This window comes from Passer domesticus, chromosome Z (assembly GCF_036417665.1).
Source record: "Passer domesticus isolate bPasDom1 chromosome Z, bPasDom1.hap1, whole genome shotgun sequence".
In the NCBI taxonomy this organism is placed as follows: domain Eukaryota; kingdom Metazoa; phylum Chordata; class Aves; order Passeriformes; family Passeridae; genus Passer; species Passer domesticus.
The window spans coordinates 6,871,048-6,894,086 of NC_087512.1; the positions used below are offsets into that span (position 1 = coordinate 6,871,048).

General features: G+C 38.5%; 1 protein-coding gene across 15 annotated transcripts in view; it reads left to right on the forward strand.

Annotated features, from left to right (window-relative positions):
• Positions 1–23,039, forward strand: part of CELF4 (CUGBP Elav-like family member 4) — a 692,304-nt gene that overhangs the window by 81,172 nt on the left and 588,093 nt on the right. For all 15 annotated transcript variants that reach the window (XR_010354139.1, XM_064405438.1, XM_064405445.1 and 12 more), the window contains exon 2: positions 10,145–10,227. Coding sequence is in view for 14 of the 15 variants with exons in the window: in XM_064405438.1 (XP_064261508.1) it covers positions 10,145–10,227 (83 nt within the window). In the remaining variant the exon portion in view is untranslated. The remainder of the gene's footprint in view (positions 1–10,144; positions 10,228–23,039) is intronic.

Sequence of the window (23,039 nt, forward strand, 5' to 3'; positions counted from 1 at the left end):
GAAGCTATTCAAAGTCAAAACATATGGAAAACAGCATCTGGTTATGGGAGCTTGGATGTTAATTGTTCTGACAGCTGAAATTTGTCTCCAGAAATTTCATGAAGCCAGCTGGTATTGTAGAGTTTTCTCTGGCTCATATTGTGACTCTTACAAGTTTCTGGAGACTTCTAGTCTCAGGGTGATCATCTTGTAGGAGCAGCTGCTGCTTAAAGATTTTCATTTCTATATCAGCTAGAATCAGGAAATATATTTTTTGTGAGTTTGGATTTGCTTTTGTAACATAAAAATCCTAAGGTGGCTTTGGATGTACTTCCCTAAATTCAAACTTTACTAAAACTTGTGGAACATAGCAGAGAGGTTCTGATGTAGTCCATTTTACAGTTCTTTCATATGTGGTGTGGAGAACAACTCAATAACTGTGAGTAATAAGGCTGATTTTGAGAGGTGTTCTAAGGTTCCATTTTGAATCTGAATTTACTGAATCAGAAAAGTGTGGGCTGGCAAACTTGTTAAGAGCAATAACTCTCTAGAGATAATTACAATAGTTTGTTTCTGAATGGAACAGGAGTTGTCTAATAATAGTTCTTTTCTGCAGTTGTTTTAGTGCCTTTTTCTTTCAACCTTGAGCTGGAAATGTCAGAAATCTATATTGACACTTGTGCCCTGTCTGAGAGAATAAAGAATATGAGGTTGTTTAGAGAGCATACAAGTCTGTATTTAGAACAAGCTACTTACATGTTTCTGAGACAAAAGCATAAATAACTAATCATTTGATGATGCTATCAACAAGATGTTTGCTGCATGGGCCTGACATTTTTTAAGGGTGAAAATACCAACTTTTTTTATGCAAAAGTACAAACACATTTCCTGCATATAGACTTGATGTTGTTTTCCAAGAAATGTCTGTTCCTCATCCTTGTGAAAGATAATGAGCAGTAAAAGAAAAAAAAAAAAAAGAAATGAGGAAAAAACCCAAATCAAACTCACTCTATATAGATGCAGAAAAGAAAGGCTTGGACAAAGCTGTAAGTAGCAGAGCAGTCTAATTAGTTCAGAGATGTTTTTTCTTTAGCTTTATTTTGCAAAGATTCAAGGCATTCAAAGTGATTGTTGCTTAACAGTAGCATAACCTCTGGAGACTTAGATGAGCATTCTTGAAGAAGTCTCTCCAAGAGAAGTGAATCCAAAAATCAAAACAAAATGAAGTGGAGGAAAAGTTTCTGAAAGAGCTAAATGTTTTAGAAAATCCACTGAGTTATTCATATGCTGCTAACAATAGAAAGAACTCAAAAGGCAGGACCCAGAACAGCAGGTACAAAGTCTAATTAATGCATGTAGTCTAAGGAGGTTTAACCCGTAACATTCTGAATTTAAGTGTTACTGTTTCAACAGCAGGATTATATTCTCCTGTCTTTCACTAATGAATCACAAGACACAAACCCCTCCCAATTTCTGTATCTTTATCACCTCACTGCAAACAAGAAATCTTTAAGATTTCAAGCTATTTTTTTTTCCTGAATCTGTAATGTAAAATAGGTAACACAATTATGTTGGATTTTTTTGAAGTAATAGGTAGGTTGAAGTGAGTCAAGCTGAGAGATGATCAGGATTTTAACTCAAACTTGATGCATCATTATGGAGTGGAAGCTGGAATCTACTTATTCTCACATGAGTGATCTCCAGAGTTTGTTCCTGACTTTTTCATCAATGACAGAGTTCTGAAACCTGGGGAACACTCTTGCTTGGTCCAAAAGAGTACTTGGCTATAATTTTCTCTTGAATGTCTTTCCTTATTTTAAATCAAAAGCCCTAATTGTTTGCTTATTAGGGCCTGAAAGCATACACCATGCCTTACAACAAGGAGTACACAGGTATTAGGAAACAAATGAGAAATTGAAGAGGCTGCTCTGTTTAAAAGTAAGTTTTCTACTGTAACTCAAAGCATTAAATGTTTCCAGGCCTTATTGGGCACACCAGCACCCTCTGTGGTAGACAGATATCTTAACCAGTAATCTACATTCTGATTTCTTTAATGGTGAGCCTATCCGTTGGCCATTTCTTGAGTGTATTGAAATTAGACCCCTGTACTGGGCAGAAAATGTTCTGGATAGTCAGAATTGCAGAAACTTGAGTGATGAGTCTTCTGTTGACTTGGCTGGGATGATCAAAGTTATCTCTGGAGTTTCAGGATGAAATGTAAAGCTGAAACACTGGCGGTTATAAGAGAACAGCACATGGTACATGGTATATTAATTCAATGGTTCATTCTGCACCTTGCTTTGAGTGAATCAGTCAGCAAATGATCGTTCAAAGCAATCTTGCAAGGAACTTTCAAGACCCCTGGAACAAACCGTCTATGTGTGAGTTAGAGCCAGAAACTGTTCCCCCATCCTGGGGAAGAAAGTCTGACAGATCAAAAGCCTTCCAGTTTTGCAGTGGTGTGGAGGCAAGGTAACTGTGGTGTTGCTTAAAAAAATAAACATGAAGCTTTGGGGGTCTGCCAGTGACAATGTTCTCTCCTGTGTCAAAGATCTGCACTCAAGATCCTGTTAGCCTGATTCAGGTTAGAGCCCAGACTACTGGCTGTCCTGAAATAAATTACTCTTACTGAAGGATCTTGTCAGAAATGGTATCATGGGGCTGAGAAACTTGGTGAACTATCTTGTTAAAAATTTCTATGAGAAATTCTGACTTTTAAAAACTGATGTTTCCATTAAAAAAAAACTACTTGTTATCAAAAATCAGGAGAAAACCATTGTCTGTGTTGTTGAAACACATCTACCAACAGATGCTCAAGTCTCTGTTCTCTGCCTGTACACTGCTAAATATAATTAAACACTGCTTACGCTGAGGACTGACTCTGATTTGGACTGTGCATATCAATGTCTCATTTTGAACTATCATAAATGCATTTTAAGTAAGCTAATATTCTGTAAATATGGTTAACTTCTGCATTTGCAGATTGCGCCACTTAATTTGCTTTTTAGTATTTGTTCATGGATGTATATGAGTGGGTCTTTTGTATGCTTTTAACACAGAGAACCCTATCAAGTTATCTATAGCTGGAATATTACAGCATCATAATAGTTAATGGAAAATAGCATAAGAGGAAAAAGAAAATTAGCATTCCACACAGCAGGGCATTTCGGATGTTAATCTGCCTTGCAATATAATTGACAGGGAAGCTGATATCTGGGAAGATTTTTATTCCTATCTTTTTCTCTAAACAGTTAGTGTTCAGTTGTGCAGCAGGGGAGATGGAGAAAAAGAAAGTTCTAGCCAAGTGAATGTTCTTTACCAGCAAAGATGTTAACTTTTGTCAGAAGGTAGTTAATCACTGAGAGAGAAACAGATGAAGAAATTGGATAAAACATTTCCAGTTCCAAAAGTCTTTATTGATTGTGTCTCCCTCAAGAAAATTCAGCTCAATCTCTGAAACCCTCAAGTGATTAAACCTTGGGCAGTCCACTGTAGACAGAGCAAATGAGAATTGTTTCAAACCCAGACATGTAGAGCTAGGATAGTTAAAGCAAAAAAAGATTTCTTTTTCACTTTGAAATCCTAGCTGGGAGATGTAACCTGAGATGTTGATTTTAAGGCAAAAGTTTTCTTAAGTATCATGATCTTTCTCTATATAACAGATCTCTGAATTTTGAAGCAATGAACTTCATTATTTTCAGAGAAGGAGCTCTCTTAAAACACCAGCCTAGAGTTTGAAAAATGAGGCACAGAGCTCTGGTCCACCACAGATAACTAATATATCTTGGTCTAATTTTTTCATTGGTAATTAGGGCATAGAGAAATTGAGACATCACTAAATGAGATGCTCAAACCTGTGACCACTTGAGAGTTACTATTTTTTTCCCCACCAGTGACATAAACTTTTTGGTCTCCAACCAGTTTCTCTAGAAGACTGCAGCTCTTCTTGAGCTGGAGCATGACCACTAGCCTGTGACCCAAGGTATGCAGAATTACTTGCCTCCATTTTCAGTACACATCATAAGGGTCTTGGAGAGTTGTGCTTGTACTGCAGTTTGCTTTCTGAAAGTCCATAGTGGTCTGCTGGAGTAAAGCCCTTGGTTTTCTGCTTTGGGGTTTTAGGGTGTGAGATGCACAAAAGATGGTAGGGGGAAAAGTAGATACTATGAGCTGATCTGTGTTCTTTCTTCTGTTACAGAAGACTCTCTCATTCACTAGTTCATGTACTGTGAAGGATTCTAACATAACACAACACAGGAAGGCAAATTAAGGAAATCCTCACTGTTAACTAATATATTTGTAACTAAAAGCAAGAGGGTATTTGACTCAAAGAAGAAAAACCAACAAAAAACCTGACAGCCTTGTGGAAATTTTATCTTTTTTTGGGCAATGATTCTGATTTTAGTTACACTCACAAGTATTGGAAAGGCTGTAGTTTCAGAAGTTATCACCTGTCAGCCGAGCTGTGATAACTGGTTGAGTGCATACGCTATAGTCACAAAAGTTTGTGAATTAAAAATTGGCTTAGATCACTCGAGGCAGCCTTCTCAATCCCTAGGGTTATCCTAACTGTTCTGAATTATTGTGGCTGAGGTAAGTATGTGGGCCAAGAACTGTTCCAAGAGAGGCAATGCATTAGGGTTCAAATCCTCAATGTAATTTCACACTTTAGTTCCAACTCCCCTGTCATGAACAGGTCCACTTTCTGCTAGACCAAGGCACCAAGTCTCATCCAACCTGGCTTTGAACATTTCCAAGGATGAGGCACCCACAACTTAATTGGGCAATGTGTTACAGTGCCTCATCACCTTCACAGTAAAAAATTCCTTCCTAATGTCTGATCCAACTCTACCTTCTTAAAGTTTTAAGCCATATTTTCCCTTGTTCTATGACTTCTTGGCCTCATAAAAAGTCCCTTTCCAGCTGTCTTGCAGCTCCTTAAATTAGATGTCCCCAGAGCTTCTTTTCTCCAAGCTTAACTTTTCTCCAAACTCAACTCTCTGAACTTGTCTTTACAAGAGAGGTGCCCCAGGCCCTCTGATCATCTTTGTGGTCTCTTCTGGTCTTTCTCCAACAGCTCCACATCCTTCATAAGTTTGTGACTCCAGAAATGAAAGCAGCACTCCAAGTGGACTCTCACAAGGGTGGACTAGAGGGGAAAATCACCTTTGTCAACTTGATGGACACAGTTCTTTTGCTGCAGTCCAGGACATGGTAGGCTTTCTGGGCTGTCAGTGTGCACTGCTGACAACAACCAACATTCCCAAGTCCTTCTTGGCAGGGCTCCTCTCAATGCATTCTCTGCCCAATCTGTATTTGTACTTGTCCCAAAATGTTTGGCCCAAAATTGGTAAAAACTTTTCACTCGGTCTTGTTGAACTTCACAAGTTTTGCATGGGACCACCTTTCAAGCCTGTCAAGATCCCTCTGGATGGCATCCCTTCCCTCCAGAGGGTGGACTGCTCCACAAAACAAGTTTCTGTTTCAAGGTAAACCTATTGAAGGTGCACTGAAACCCAGTGTCCATGTTGCCAGCAAAGACGTGTAACAGCACCAGCTCAAATACCAAATCCTGTGAAACAGGAACACCACCTGTCATTGTTCTCCACTTGGACATTGAACCATTGGCAGCAACCCCTTGAGTGTGGCTATCCAGCCAATTCCACTAGCCCATCCCTGAAATCAATTTTTCTCCATTTTAGAGACAAGGATGTTTTGTGAGGCAGTGTCAAATGCTTTTTTACAAATCCAGGTAGATGGTGTCAGTTGCTTTCCCCTTTTCCACCAGTGCTATAATCCTGTTGTAGAAGGCCCACAGGTTTGCCAGGCACATTTTGCCATTTGGGAATCCATTTTGACTGTCACTAAGTAGATCCTTATTTTCCATGTATCATGTTGTTCAGGAGGCTCTGCTCCATGATCTTACCCAAAGTGGCCTGTAGTTCTCTGGGTCTTTCTAGTTCCTCTTTTAAAAACAGGGATTTTTTCCTCTTTTTCCAATTAGGGGGTACCTTGCTGATATCCCAAACATGATGGACAGTGACTTAACCACTTCACCTGCCAGTTCCCTCTGGACCCATGGATTTATCTCATCAGATTTCATGGACCTGTGCATTTTGACGTTCCTTAGATGGTCTCATATTCGATCTTCTGCTAAAGTGTGTTGCTGTCCATCCTCCCAGGTCTTGCCTTTGCCTTCTTCAACTCAAGCTCTGTGACTGGCTCTCAGTTTTCAGAATTATTTTGTTCAGTTCACAGAGTGTCTCCTGACAGTTTTGCTTCTTAGGCTTGTGCAAAATCTTCTGAAGACTTGCTATAAAGTTGAAGTTGCCATAACCACAATCATTATCCATCTGTATCTCATACAATTATTATTTGTGCTATTGAATTCTCCAGAGATAAAATTAAAGTAGAGCTTTTGTAATTTCTTTTCTATCTCAAGCTTTTGTTTTTGTTTCCCACCATCTCTTTAACAATCTTGTTTCCCAGGAGAAAGCTTGATATGTCCTCATGCTTCCAAGAGACTGTAGTTCAAAAGGTTAATAGGCAGGTGGCAGTTTCCAGATGTTTATGTGCATACCCAAAAAGCTGTCCACTGGTAGCAAATGAACAGCTGGAAAGACACAATGCAAACACTTGCATTCCTTAGCTGATTGACATATGTCTGGAATGCATGGGAAAAATGGAATTGAAATTAGGAACAGTTTGGACCAAGCCCTTAATTATCAATTAGTTAATTAGAATTTTTGTTCAAATTCTGATATAATTCACAAACACTGTACAGACTGAGTCATCACCACCCATAGAAGTGGAGAATAGAAATAATGCATTGCCTTCACACCATCCTTACATAAAAGATATGTTGAGAACTGTTCATTACACTGCTGAACTTGGGCAATTCAAAGGGGATGGATGGTGCAAAAGTTTTGTAATGGAATATGAAGCCTTCAAACCAGAAGTTATGCTCACACCCAGACCAAACAGCTGATGGAAATTGAACAGTTAAGTTTAGATACTTAGGAGTTTACTATGAAAAATCTTTTTTTTTTTTTCCAGTGAAATAAATGGTTCTGTACACAATCACAAGGTTCACCAGGGAAAATTGATTGTTCTAAAATTTTGTTTCATCTGGGAAATCAAAATGAAACAAAGGAAAAAAAAATCATATGAAAACAAACCCCTTTTTTTTAAAATTTTCTTTTCTCTAAAAAAAAAAAACCAACCCAACATAGCTGCTCCATAAGACATTATTTCACAACTCAGATGTTTAGGATACTGTATTCCATAGTGTTAATCTGAGTGTCTAGTGTTGAGTCTTCTAAGCAACATTCTCTAGGAAGGAAGAGCCCTTTGTTGGGGTCATATGGAGGCCTTACTGAAAGAGGTACCCTAGGAAAAGTAACACCTGAAAGAGGTTCTTGTTCCTTTAAACTTCACAGTACAAAGTAGAGATCAGTTTTGGTTTCAGGGAGGCAGGCAGGATGGTGCAAGAAAGAGTGTTTCCTTTCATCCTAAGATACAAGAAATTCTTGCAGGATGGTATAATAGATAAGTATTGTTTTATGAAAGTTCTCCAGGTTTTGAAAAACTTTATTATTTTAGCTGATGTCTAATGCTGCATATGTGCCTTACAGAGCAATCTTGTGGTAAGGAAAGGGAAGACAAAAAAATCCCCATGAGTTGTCCTTTTCAAGTTCAGGTTTGAGGCCTGCTATGAACATTAATCTCTACTTTATTTCATTTGGCCACTGCTGGGATGGAACTTCTTACCGTCTCTAAGAAACCAAGTCTTACTTAAAAAACAAGATATTATTTTTCATAGATATATTACTTTTTGCCCAACAAGTGTGGGATAGATTGTCATTGGTGTGCATGATATATGAATGAAAAAGGAAAAAGAAACTTCCACACAGCATACATTTTGTCTTTTGGAAAACAGGAGGGGTTTTTTGTCTGATGATATGAGAAAGTAGATTTCTTTTCAATTTCAAAGTCTTTTAGCTCATAACAGTTATATCAGTGTTTGGGTGTATTCTGAGTACTGTTTGGGGGAATTTGGTACTTCTACCACTTTTGACAACAGGTTTGGATAGAACTTAGTGGAGGTTTCTCCCTGGTGAGGACTTGCCTCCACACACATGGTGGGTCTTGGGTGGAAAACACCCACCTTCAGAGAAGAGTTGTCTTCTGCTTACTCAGCCTGAATTACAGTCATGGTACTATAGGAGTAGGACATTGTTACCCCGAACTGTCATCGTGGCAATCACAATGAGGAGAAAAATATAGCTATCATTATGAGAGCTTTACACTGCATAGTTTATCTCTATAACAGTGTGCTATGATGTGCCTAATTAGACTGTATCAGCTGCTCTACGTCTGCTGCTAAAGGGAGACTTTCTTATTGTACCTAGTAAACAGAGAGCTCTCAGCCTGTGATTTAGCACCGAAATTAAATTTAAGCATAGTTTCCCATTTGATTATCAGGCTATGGGTGACTTTTAAGGCTCCTTTTCAATCCATTATTTCTGCTAGCTGTAAACACTTTGCCAGTTTCTTCCTCTTTTTGGTGGATACACACAAACTGAAAACTTATCATTTAAAGTTAGAGGGGAACAAATCAAAATAATTCTAACTACGCAAACTTTTGATTATGCTCAGTCTCCTTTTTTGACTGTCACCTTCTGCATCTGAATCTCAGTTATTGAGACATAATAAATGTTATTGGTGGTTTGAATAAACAGAAAGTAAGAAAACCTCCAGAAAGTAATGCAGGGTAAGAAATAGTGAAAAAATTGTTCTTTTTCTTCTTTTTCATCCCATATCACAGCTTCATTGTGAGAGGAGTACAGTGACTTCCACAGGACAATCTTTGATAAAAAAATGTAAATTTATAGAAAAAAATCCTATTCTCTTTCTTATGCTAACCCATTAAAAGTGTGTATTTCTTCAGTAATATTCCCTAAGGAAACTATTTGGAAAAAACAGTGACCATTGCATGGACAAAATGCTCACAGTGGCAATCAAAGCTGAAAATCACTTTACAGTCTACTGTTTACTTACCTGCTACGTACTTTAAATATTCTTGGGGAGAGGGTGGGTGGGTCAAGATGAGGTTGTGGGACCTGTGTGTTTCTTTGGTAGTCTCTCTGTATTTGTGCTGCTCTTGAAAGACATTCTCAGTTTGAGGGACATGCTGCCTGAACCTTGAAAGTTATGATACCTCCATTTCAAGGAGCTGGAGACATTCTGTAGTAATTTCAGAGAAAATGTCTTCTGCATAACAAGCATATTTTTTGCTGCAGGAACTGGCAGGTTTTCAGTATACTGCAGTAAGAAGAAATAGTTTGATCACATCAGACACACAAATGGAGTAAGATATTGCAACATAATCCAGTTTTACCTGAAGGGAAGCATAGAGATGGGGAACGAAAACACAGCAGGTTTCTACTTTGACAGGGCTTTAGGCTTTGTAGTTGATAAGTTAATCTTTGAAAGAATCAAAGATGTAACCCATTGGTGTATCTCTGAAGTTCAAGTGATCTGTGGGTCAGGGATGTTTTGGAGTGATTGTTTGGGCTTTGGCATTGTGTGTTTATAATTGGAAGCCAGTGAGTCCTTGCAGCAGCCAGTGCAGGGAGGTTGATTGCTGGTGTGATGCAAAAAGAGCGATGAGTTTTTGGTGCAGGTAAGGCTAAACAATAGAAATTTTCCTCTGCAGTATGAAGTTCCAAGTCCTTGTATGCCCTTTTACTTAACGTACCTGGTACAAAAGAAAGGTGTGAGACCTTTCAGCATATGGCAGCAAGGGACTTGTTCCCAATGCTGCTGCTGGAGCAGGAGTGGGATCTCATGCCCCACCTTGCCATCATATGGAACCTTTGAGATCCCTAATCCTGTCCAGCCTTCTGTACCTGACACATAAACATGTTTTGAAGGAAAAATAAGCACTCACTGGTACACTGTTACTCACTTTCCACCAGGGTTCAGAGGAAGCTATGATAGCTTCATTTCTTGACTTTTACTACTGACACACTAAGGAGAGAATTTTATGATTGATTTACTGGGAATGGGATGATGACAGGAAAGTGGTTTGTTCTATGTCTCAATTTCAGAAGGATCTTCTCTGAAACAGTGTTGTTACCAAGGTTTTTCTTATTCTTTGCAGGCTGTGCCTTCCTAACATACTGCGAAAGGGAGTCTGCTCTAAAGGCCCAGAGCGCACTGCATGAACAGAAGACACTGCCGGGGGTGAGTCCAGACTGATAACTTTTTTTTCTTTTTTTTTTTTTTTTTCTTTTTTTTTTCCTTTTAAATCTAAAATGGGTTAAATATGGTGTTCTTATCTCAGATTTGGAAGCAGAAAGTCCCCGTTTGTTTGGATTATTCAGAATTTCCATTGTGCTAATAAAACCAGCAACCCACCCAAAAGGTTTCCATGCACAAAACTAAAAACTTTTTGCCCTTATTGGGAGTCAGGAAAACACAAATCAACTGGTTATGGGCTGGATTCTACCAGCTTTACTCAGCTGATAAACTGCTTTAAGATTCTGACCACTAAAGTGAAATGTTAGAAGTCCTCACCAGGTGCTTCCTCTCACTACTTTTCTTCTCTGAAGCAAGGTTTGGCAGCAAGAAATCAAGAAACAGATCACATTATTGAGTTATCACAGAATGAAAACATATTCCTGATGACAAAGTGGTTTGACTCAGTTACTTTAGTATTCAAGCAGCTGTAGCAGATTGGAAAGGCGGTGAGACAAGGAGAAAAGAGAGAGAGAGGAAAGACGCACACGAGATAATGAGGAAAATTATTCACATGAGCAAGATCTAAGGTTCAGACAACACAAGCAGAACTAAAAATAGAATCAGCATTATGTGGGGAAGACCTGCCCTGCTGGGATGGGTTTCTAGTTAAGCAGTTACCCGGGGGAGGGAGAGACTATTTAGATTCAGCCAGAGTACGTGGATTGGGAACAGCCAAGTGCTCCTGCAACTGGAATGGAACTGGTGTCACAGTGACCAGGAGCCAGTGACCACGTAACTAAGAGTGGGCTTCTGAGGCTTCTAGGCTGCATCGAAACTGAGAGGAAATCTATCCAAAAGTCTGTCTTTATTAGCTGGTGTTGAATGATTGATTGCTGTGTGGCTATAACCTACCTTTCCACCAGATCTAAGACACATCCCTTGCTCTGTGTTCTGAGGGAAGTGTTGATTCTGCTCTGCTTGTTTCCATCATCCTGGGTGTATTTACCTATCTCTAAGCCACCTTGCCAGTATGGAGATGCCCACGCACTTGCTCATCTACATCTATCTTTGCTTAAAAGGCCATACCTTATGCAAATATATACATACTTCATACTTCATTGCCTAAAAATATTTCTGTCAGCTGACAACTCCCTCTGAATTATTTTTTTCCTAGAAACTCCTTAGCAGCAGATTGAAAGTAACTTCAATCTTGGGGGGAATTTCAGTTTTTCTTCCTCTTCCCCCCTCCAATATTTTTCCTTTTGCTTCTCACTTTCCTGAATGATTAAAAAAAAAAAAAAATAGGGGTGTTTCAGGTAACATTTTAACTGAAATATGCTTGAAATAAAATAAGTATTTATCTAAACTAAAGATGTGATGAATAAGGTGTTGTATATTTAAAAAAAGAATAATTGAAATTCCAGATTTTCCACTGAGACTGCATACACTTCCCATTAGGAGGTAGATCATTCACTTGCTAATGGAATTCTCTCTTCTCTATGAGTTTAAAATCTTATCCTGAAATTTTGTGATGATAATGTCTTCAAGAACACAGTGGGTCAGTGAGATTGAGGACTCAGGTGTTGGAGAGGGAGGGCAAGTGATAATTTAGGACCTTTATTTTCCAAAGTTCTGTATATATTCAAGGTTCTGAATCTCAATCTCCGTGTTAGAGACTTCAAATCACAAAAGTCTTAAAAGTCAAAACTGTTTTCTTTGACTATGGTAAAATTCAACCAACTTTTTTGTTAGGACGACAGGAAAACAATTTCTTCCTTGGTTTGTGCAATTTCTGTTACATATATTCCATACTGGCCACACTGTCTCTAGAAGGCCTTTTTTTTTGTTGTTTCCTTACACACTTTCAGGAGACACATAAGGATCTCATTGAGCTAGGAGCAGTGAATCCTCTGTCTAAAAGAGCAACCAGGTTTCTTAGAGTTCTGAACACTGATTTTCCCATTCCTTTCATTTCCAGTTCTATTTGTCTCAGGATAAAGGTTTACTTTCCACCAGCAAATCCTCTTCATGCAGCTTTCTGCCAAGTTTCTGAACTCATCCTCTGAATGATGTCACTGTAGTTTATTTAAGGAAACCAGTCTTGTCTCTTGATAAAGTATCATGCCTGGATACTGTTTTATGATTCCTATCTGAGTAGCAGAGAATTATTTATGACTTACCTGACTGTTCTTGATAACATGCACCAAAAATATCAACCATAGTTCATCTCCATAAAATAAGAGGCACTTTTAAGGTCAGGGGTCTAAGTCCTTATTCACATAAGTTCAAAATGAGACATATATAACATCTTCTCTTGACACTCCACTGTCTGTGACACAAACAGCTCGACTGAGGAGGCATCAAAAACAATTAACAGGCATGGTATAGGAAAAAATAAATAGCACTAGACTAAGCCATTTTTTCCCATTCTCTGATAAACTGTACACTTTCTTGCTCTTGCAATGTTGCTGTTTGTATTCTTTGTACTGTAAAACACAGAACTGAGTAATTTTTAATAATATGCACAGGAATGGTAATGTATGGAAATGGTGAGGCGTGAGGAGGTTTTGTCCAGATTCAGATGCCTCGCCTCTTAGCTATGTATCACTTTGTTTTTAGTAGAGTGGCTACATGCACATATTTTACAGTAATTACTTTCTGGATGTGCTTTGTACGATGACAGAAATATGTTTCACATATTTCTATGTTATATGTAGGACATAAACTCATCTTGTAGAATAATCAAAAGACTTCCAAGCAGGTATGTGTTGATTAATAAAGTCTTTATGGCACTTTGTTTTTCGGTGGGAAGGAAACATGATACATATTTTGAAACAACTGGAATGGAATGTAAAACATAAGGCTATCGTTTGGATCTTCTTCATCTGAATGAGTAAATTTCTTTTTGGAGGTTCTTTTGGAGAGTTTGAAATTGTTTCGCTTAAAATGGAAAGTCAATGTGGCACAGTGTGTATATATGTGTAAAGAGCACTTTGTGATTTTCGGACAATTCAAATTCTAGTGTTTACTTGTGATTGTTTATTTTACATATAATAGAGTGGCTGGATGATGAAGTATATTAGTTCTTTAATAATTTATAGAAATGCTTTGATGTTGCAGTAATTACATTAAAGGTCACATATCAAAGGTAATTTGGTTGAGCAGCTGTGATGGTTTCTCAGAAGCAATCAATATTGCTGTCCATGGCGCTGATTTCACCAAGGGGACTGCCAGATTAAAGGAGGCTTATTACCAGACAGACAGACACGGGGGAAATCAAGAACAGATTGGAGAGATGCACTATTCTTTTTCCTCACCTATAATTAACACTGTTCACCATAATCTGTGCTAATCCTTCATAGCTGGAAACTACCACCTTTTTTTTTTTTTAACTCGCATTATAAAAAGCGAATTAAGGCAAGGGAGAGTAATTTGGAGGAGCAGAAGAGAGAAATTAGAGAAAGTAGGAGTTGACTCACCCCTGGGACTTCTGATGCTGATATATCCCACAATGATAAAATGTAATATCAAACCACAGGCCATGGTCCTAAGGAAAGCAAGGCTAGGGGGGTAAAATGATCTAGACAATGACAGTGCAACGTATGGGAGAATTATATCTGCCTGCAGATTTTGTATAATATTATCTATTTGCCCCACAAAGCTCCACAGGAAATGAAATCGGGGAAATAAAATTATGTTTTAAGTGTAGTCATTTTGATTACAAATTATAGTGAAGCGAACTTTTTCTCCCCTTTCTTTTTTCTTTCTCAAGTGAATGGCAGAGGATAATGCTGAGAAATGTAATTACGCTATCAAGATCTACTTTTATTTATAGCACAAATAAACTGAGCTCTTGTATGATAAGCACAGCAGCATTTTTCTTCCCCTAGTTCTTTGTGGCTCTCTCAGGCAACAGGAGAGAACAGTCCATGTATACTTGGTTGGAGGCACTGTCTCTTTGCATAATGTTAAAACCTTCCTTTAAGACTTGCAAAGAATAACTATGAAATTAAGTATGTACGAAACTGTTAACCTCAGCAATCTGCAGGGCTTCTTCAGCCTGGGAAATAGGCTGGGTTTTCTTACTGCATCTATTCCTCTTGAAAGAGACAGTGGTACTACTGGTATGCTAAATTTCTCAGTGCGAAACATAATTAGTTTTCTCCCTAACTGTTCTGATATTCTTTGTCTCTTCTTGCCATCTAGAAAAAATGCATTCTGTTTTATTCATCATATGCAAAAATATGCATTTTTAACATTAGAAGACAGGTGAGCTCATAAAACTCATATTAAACCCATTTTTTAAAGAAACAAAACCCCTCCATCTAATTTCAGTTGCCCAGAGTTTGAGTGGTTTTGTTTTGTTTTGTTTTGTTTTGTTTTTGTTTTGTTGGCTTTTTGTTTGCTTGTTTTATTTTGCTGGGGATTTTGTTTGTTTGATTGTTTGTTTGTTTTAATAAAAAAGGTTTTTCCAACATTACTGGTCTTACCACTTTAGTTTTTATGTATATGTGAGGAAAAACACCTGAACAGAGAGGAGAGGCAGGACGGCACCTTGCAAGATCTGGCCTCTCTTAAATCCATGTCATAAGGCTTAAATGAGACATAAGCGTCTCATTTATATGTGCAGGACTTCAGAAGTCCTGCACATATAGCATGGATTTCTCTGTTTAAGCAGGCCTTGAAATTTTACTCTCTTATTGTCTTTTTTTTTTTTTTAATGTTTCAAAGCTTTTTCCAAAAGCTTGTGAGAAAACCATTAAACCACATATCACCCTGCATGCTGTGTTGTGCCAAAAATGGTATTATATTCCCACAACTTCCCATTTCAAAAGTTTTTCTCTACTGATGTAAATTGCAATTTGGTCAGCAGTGGTAGGCTGGATGGGTTCCATTGATTAAAGTAGCCTGCTGAACACACAGCCTGCTCACCATGCCCTTTAGATTTTGAAAGAAAACACATTTAATTGTTCCCTTGGGAGAAACATGTCTGTTTTCTGAAGTTAAAAATGAAGATGAAAAGAAATAAAAGCAGATTTGAGGTAAGAGACTTGGGAAAAAAAAAAAAAAAAAAAAACAGGGGGAAAAAACATATTTAAAAAAAAAAAAAAAAAAAAAAAAAAAGAAAAGAAAAACAGTCCTTCAAAATTCTCCAGAAATTCTCCCTTTAAGATTTTTGGATATCAATGTCATGCTTAAAGTGATATTTATTTTTTTACCCCTGGTTTCCTCCTTCTGAGTGACCAGGCAGATAAAGTACTTTTGGACCTTGCTTTGGGCAAAGCAGGGAAGAGGAGAGGAAGAGGAAGCTATAGGCACTTTCCATTTGCTAAAAACCCCTGTAGTTTGACAGTGCTGCTCTGTTCACCAGATGAGATGAAACACCTGGGTCCTATCTGCTTGGTAAACATTAAAGTTCCATTTCACTAGTTAAAGATTGGCTTCTGTATCCCTACAAGGCAGCCTCTAGAATACAAAGTAAACTCTCTCTCTGCTACCCAGTCCAAAGAGCTTTGCAGAGAAAGGACACAGTGCCAGCATCCTGACAGAGCCAGTGTGTTGGATGCACACTGTTATCTCAGCTGAGGCTGGTGTATTCATCACCTTTGTGGTGGCTCACCACACTCAGCCTGAGATGCAAAATGGGAAAAAGGCTTCCCAGTCGTGTCTGAGATTTGATGGCAATTGAAAAATGATGTGCAAATGCAGAAAAAAATAATATTATAAAGGGAGCATTGTCTTCTCTTTTTGATTTGACACCTTTTGGATCTCAGAGGATGATTTCCAAGTTATTCAACAAAAGCTTTTGCTGGACCTTCATTTGCTTTATGTGTTATTCAATGACAACTTTTCTCTCTGACGTGTCTGCCATAGGAGGATCAATCTAATTTTATGTACAACTGTAAAGATGAATGATAAGTAGAAAGGATTCAGGCAAGTACAAGCTGAATAAATTATAAAGGGCAAATGATGACAGGACTGGGGGTCCCAAGAGACAGTGATATGATAACAGAAACTAAAGACGAATTTATGATGGATGTAGTTAGCATGTACTGAGGCTGTTAATTCTTCAGGGTAGTTTTACAACTTCTTGTGATTGGAGCAATCAAAGTATTTCATTTTAAAGAGATGCTGTATATTTTCACTTGTCTGTTCTGCATATTTGTATGTATGTCCTCATTTACATGCATAGCAGTAAACTCCCATAGGCTAGTCAAGCTTACCTCCGATCAAAGGGCCCTTATTCTCCAAACCATAATGCCACTGTTTATGCATAAATAAATAGATAATGTGCAACAATTTGAGGGAAAACCTGGATATAAGGAGGAAAAAAAGTTTCCATTTTCATAGAACAGCAAACAAATTTTTTTAGACCCTACAAGTAGCTGAGCACCTCCAGCTACCTTCAAAGTCAAGCTCAGAGATTGAGTTAGCTCACAGATCCCTGATGAAAAATTATGTATAACAAGTTTCAGGTAGGTCAAATTTTGGGCTTAAGCTGCTGTAAGAGCAGCTGATGCAGCATCATAAAGTTAGAAGCAAATCTGATCTCAGAGCAGTTCTTGATTGCATTTCATTCATACTCTTATTTCTAACTCTTGTTCCTTATTATTAAGGATATTTGCATGAAAATGATCTTTTTTCCTTCCTTTGAAGGGTTGTCTCTTGTCTGTGAGTAATGCTTACTCTGGCCTACATTTGTGAATACCACGGGCTGGATTCTGACTTCATTTACACAAGTGTAAATCAGCAATGATCTGATTGAGGTCAAGGGATTTATATGGCGTAGGAAAGAGCAGACTCAGCTATATTTGTCACTGCTGAAATGATGTCATCGTGAAAAGTACCGTAGCTCTAAATGGGGAAACATATTTTTACCAAGAATCTTTGCATGCGAATGCATGATCTCACAAACACTGAGCATCCCTGACACCTGCTGGGCCCTTCAATAGCTCCCACAGCCCTTTTGCTAGAGAGAGGCCCCAGCCCCAAACTGTAAGAATTAAAGGTGTTTGATGTCTTGGGGTTTCAACAGTGCTAACAATGAACCCCAAGCACTGCCAGTTGCATCACCCTACTGATATGGCAATGATGGAATACACCCAGGAGTAATTTGCAAGCAGTAAACCTTCATTCCTCATCCCACATTCTCAGTCACAGAGAAACAGAGGAAGAGAACAGGCAGTCTTTACATTTTCATATTTTCAATAATGGTGTGAGACATTACCTAGCCCAGGAGTCATTGTTCATAGGCTAACATTTCCATAAACACACACTTCCCATATTTGCACTGCAAAGTCTGCGCTGCTTGTGATCTGTAAGGCCACTGTAAGTTTCTAGTAAAGCACTTAGTAAAAGAGCCTATATATTTGTGTAAGTTGCATTTCTTCATGGGGTGATATGCCCACCTACACTAGAGCTTTACAAGCTGTACTATTCATAGCTTACATTGGTGTGAGCATTGTCTGCCTGATGTTTTTCATGCAGTGTATACACCCCTTAAAATCGTTCAGATACTCAATGGCAATACAATAATTTCTTTTTTTTTTTTTTAATACATGGCTGAAGACCATGCACAAGAGTGATGGATCAGATGTGTATGTCTGCCATCAAAATCACTGTCTTTCAAACACACAGACCTATGTCTTGATGTAATTTAATTTAAATAGTCTATGTAGTAGCAATGAAAACACAAAAACATGGACTTGAATGCTGTAGAGTAACTGCACTCCATGACCGTAATTCCTGGTGGGCAGTTCTACAGTAAGGACTTGAATCTTTCCTGAAACATTATTTCTGGTAGTGCTCCTTATGCTATGTAGGTTAAGAACATCTATGCTTGTTGAAAACATTTCAGTTGCAGAGTAGACAGCCTGCCAGCCTTACCATGTGAAATCCATCCACTGGCTGCAGATCCTTTAAAAAATAAGCTGTGTTCCCTACATTAAATAATCTAAGAGCATGATTTGTGCATTAAACTTAAAACTGTTCTTTAAGTTAAGGACACCTTTTAAAGAACTATCTGAGCTGGATTGCTTTTGGGAGTGGCAGAAACTGTCCCATCTCTCTTCTTGCAGATAGCTTCTGATAGGACTTGACATGATGTAACCCATTTAGCTACCGTGTTTCCCTTCTGCTGCGCTCTGTCTCTGGCAGGGAGAAAGTGGTGGGGAGTGACTGACCATGAGATTGCACTATCAGTTGAGGTGAGCAGGTATCTGAAGTGATTTTGCTCTTTTGAGTAGCTGCAGTGAGAGACTTACAGTGGCACCGCATGTATGAGCTGCTGCACTTGGCAGGTTCCCAGCAATGTCAAATCTCTCTGATTAGTTTCTGTAAGTACAAGGACAAAATTAAGCCTAACCTATTTTTCAAAGAAGAAATGTGCATTTCCCATTTTTCTCTTTAATGGGATCTTCTTATATCTTGTGTCCCATACCTTTTTTTCCCCCTCCCCTTCCCAGCATGTCACTCCTTAAAAAAAAAAAAAGTTTGTTAAAATACAATTTCTTGTAAAAACATGCATTGAAATTTCTTTGATTTCTGTAACATATTTTGACCTTGATATGCATTCATTTTCAGCACCAAATGAATCCTCTGGTGCTAAAATGAAGTTGTTCTCTTACTTTCCCCTTAGGTATGGTATACTACAATCCTAAAATCCTCTGCTACTTTCTAGTGCATATTTTCTTTGACATGTTGCAAAAAATGAGTGTTTTGATCACTGGCTTTGTAGGCAGGTTTTGGCAGAGCAAGTTTTGTCCAGCTATAACTAATCCATTCCAAGCTCAGGTTGTTCCTTCAAACAGATGGAGAAAATTTATTTTTCTCTTGTTCTTAGAATGGCTCAGTAATTTCTATGCTACTATATTGACTTTGCACGGTAAATATGTAACTGATAAGACATGCTTGCGTGAGTTTCTGATTTCATTTACAGCTTTGATCAGTGGAAGAGCACTTTGTTTTCAAGGTGGTAAAACTGGAATCAGTTTTTCTTGGTCTTTTTATTTATGGCTAGCTTAATGTAGAGATCTTCCTTGATAAACATTTGAGGTGCTGCTTGTGTCTTTTAGGCTATTTTGTAGTGTCCTTTCTCAATGAAGTCACACTAATGTCTGCTGTCTGGCCAAGCATCATTTTCTCCTTTTCTCCTGCATCCCATCTCATCATGCACGTCTGTCCTTGCCATCTCTTATCTCCTTTGTAGATTTTCTGGAAACATTACCCTGTGTTCCCGTAATGCCTGCTTGGTGAAATGAGTTGAGATTACAGCTGCTGAGGAGGAACACCGTGCTTCCCAACTACTTCTGCCTGTGAGAGCACATATTTTCTCCAGAAAAAGGGAGAGACTCAGCTTACTGAATATTTCCACCTTTTGTGATGCCACATGTATATAGACTGCAGAGTTGGCTTGTCCTAAACCTCATGTCTCTTGAAATTATGAGTCTTAGTGTGTATGAGCTTTTCAGTGAATACTCATGTTGCCCAAGAGAAACAAGACACCCAGGAGAGGGTTGTACATGTTGTGTTCTCTTGTCTGTTCTTCCTCAGAGCAACTGGGGATTGATTTCTCTGCCTGTGTTTATCCTGCACAGGGGAAGGGAGTGGGATGTGCAGAGGGTGAATCTTTCTGACCTTTCAGGGTACCTGTTTTGTTGGTAGCAGCCTGCTGCTCCCACCTTGTTGTTTTTTCTGCCACTGCATCTTCACTTTGCTTGACATGACTCATGCTTTCACCTATGAGAGGAGAGACACTCCTGGGGAATTTGGGCATGTGTTACTAGCATTCAAGAAGCACAGAGCTTCTAAGGGGAGCCTGAGAAAATGCTGATATTTGAGGGCTTTGTATTTTTTTTTTTTTTGAAGCTACAGTACAGGGTCTACAAATGTGGATACACTACAAAGAGTACAGATGTGACACCCTTCAAAGACAGTGGCTCATGTCCCAGTGGAGGTCCCAAATTTATGAATATTGCTATTCCTCTTTCATTTTTAGTCAGTTAAGCCTTAAACCTTTTCCACCAGTACTCTGAATCCAACCTGCCACAGCACAACGATAATTCTTCTAAAGTGAGCCTGTCCAAACTAATTTCATTGTCCTTGTTGAGTGAAGTGCAACAATTAAGCAGACAGCACAAATGAGTCCAGATAAATCCAGTATTTACAATTATTTCAGTTTGGATAATCTAATGTGATATTCATTGTGCAGCTAAGAATTATGTTTCTCAGTGAGGAGGGGCTGTCATTCTCTTGTTGGCTGGATGTAAATTCAGAGTAACTCCATATGCTCTTGCAGAGTTTAAGCTTCTTTACACCACTGCAGCTCAAATGAGAATCTTGTCCTCTTTCTTTAGATGCCCTATACAGCTGAGTCCCTTCAGCTGTGCTTGCACTTTAGAGATACAGCCAAGGGAGCTCGAAGGTCATTTTTTTTTTCTATTTTGGTTTTTTTTTTCTAATTTTTTTTCCCTGGTCCAGGAATGTGTTGCTGAACTCACTCACTTTAGAGACGCCAGCTTTCTCTGAGCGCCTCTTCACTCTCCAGCACTGAAACACTGACTGACTTGAGTTACCCTTCAGATCTGACTTTTCTGAATAGTACCAGAATCAGATCTCCTCATTACGGGTGCCTCCCTTTCTTGGTATTAACACCTTGTGGCTTGTGCCCTGCCTCTCCACCAATTCCAGCTGAAAACTCATAGCCATCCCAGTTGAAAGGCAAGAGATTTATACCAGCATATCAACGCTAAAAGGCAGATTGCTGCTACTTTCTGCTTCATTTCTTTGCAGGATACATTGCTTCTCATTCCCTCCTCCCAGTCCCCCCCTCTGCTCAAGCAGACCACACTGTGTTGCTGGGCAATTTTCACCAACTTAATCACATTTGGGCCCAGTGTTTTTCCTGCAGACCCTGGAGTGTGCAATGCTTAGGCCTTGGTTATTAGTTTACACAATATATGAAGCCCATTAGAAGAGGATAATCAGGGCTTGGAGAAGGCCACCTCACTCGTTATCTGAGGAGGTTATGTTAAGCCTCTGTAGTTATTAATCATACTTTCCCATGCAGATAGCTGAAGATTAAGAGTCACATTTATCCTCTTTGCTCCTCATTCTTTCGCACTGATGTGCAAACGCTCTTTATAATCGTTGTTATTATGGTTATTCATAGCCCATCCAGTCAGCCAGCACTGCTCCTAAGATGTCACTTGAAGTTTTGCACCTATCTGAGGTGGCCTGATGATACAGATCAGAGCCACTGGAGGTCTCTCCATTTGAAACTCGGAAAACATCCTTGAGAGTCCTAGAAAGTCTCTGTTAGCTGTTATTGAATTGCAGTATCTTGTCCAGAGGCCAAGAGAATTCTGAACAGAAGCCGACACCATTACAAGAGCCAAGTTTAACAGCAACCCTCTTGATTTCACTTGCCTTGCCTTTTAATATCAGCTCTAACCTTGAACTTTGACTAAGATGATATGCTACCTTGTGGCTTTTTGAAACCTAGCCTAATGCCCTTTTAATCAAAGTGAATAATCCTTTTTCCTTTCTTAATTTTTAAAGCACTTAAGTCAACTTGGATAAAATCAGAACTGTACCAAGTGGACCCAACATTGTTAAAAAATAAATCCAAAACAGTTTAAAAATGAAAATGTTGACTCCACCACGGATTTTTTTTTTCCCCATAGAAATATGTTTAGGTTTTCATCACTATCTTTCTGATATCCTGTGTACACAAAACAACTCACCAGAAAAACTTCTTTAAATGCCAAGTAGTTGAATCTTTTACTCCAATGGCTCTAGTTATATGGCCTTTGGTTCAATAAACTTAAAGTTAAAACAACAGTTAACAACTAACACCATTCAGCATTTAGAGGTTACACAACCATCCAGTCACAGATCACATCAGTGTACAGCTACTTCCAACTGCTTGCACACCTATTTCTTTCCTTTGTGTCCACTACTGGCTTTGCAGAAGCTTCCTCCAAATTTTTTTTTGTCTCCCTTAAAAAAAAGGTTTTCTGTGAGTGGACTTAGTTAATGAAGCAGTAGCCATGTCAGTGACATGCCGAAATCCAAAACTATGGAGACCACAGTATCTATCATGCAAATTTAAAATCACCAGTTCATCCAGTTGTTATAACCTGGATTTACTCTTTGAACCTGAAGTGTGAGTTAAGTGTGAGTTACCATTTACGCACATTTTTCCATCCTAATATTGTTTCTTAATCTGTGAAAAAAGGCAAATTCCAGAATGAACACTTTGCAAAATTTCTTCTTTGACTGAAACAAATAAAATTAAAACTCTGATTTCTCTTTAAGAAGTTTATCTCATCCCCAAATGCTGTGCTTATATACCAGTTCTGCATATCTAGAGGAAATCAGTACTGCTGTATTGACTGAGAGGTCCACTAGTCTCTATCATCTCATAATGTGGCTTCTCCTTTTATTTCTTTTCTTTGTCTTCTTTTGTATTTTTTGTCTTTACCTAGACAGCATGCTTGGTAATGCACAAGACTTTGCTAGAGCATTTAGAGCATTATGGGTTTGGGTTTTTTTTTTTTTTTTGGATTGGTTAGTTTAGGATTGTAGGAGGGGCTTGTTTGTTTTTTTGTGGGTTTTTTTTTTTGGGGGGGGGGGTTTTAGGGTGGATTTTTTGTATTTTTTATTTTTTTATTTTTTTAAATGAAAGTATTTTCTCTAGAAAATGTCAATTCAAGACCTTTTCATTTGAGGGATCATAGTGGATTTGATCATGCATTTATGTGAAGATTGAGTTTTGGATCTGATAGAAAATTCTTGCTCAAATGAAAAGGCCA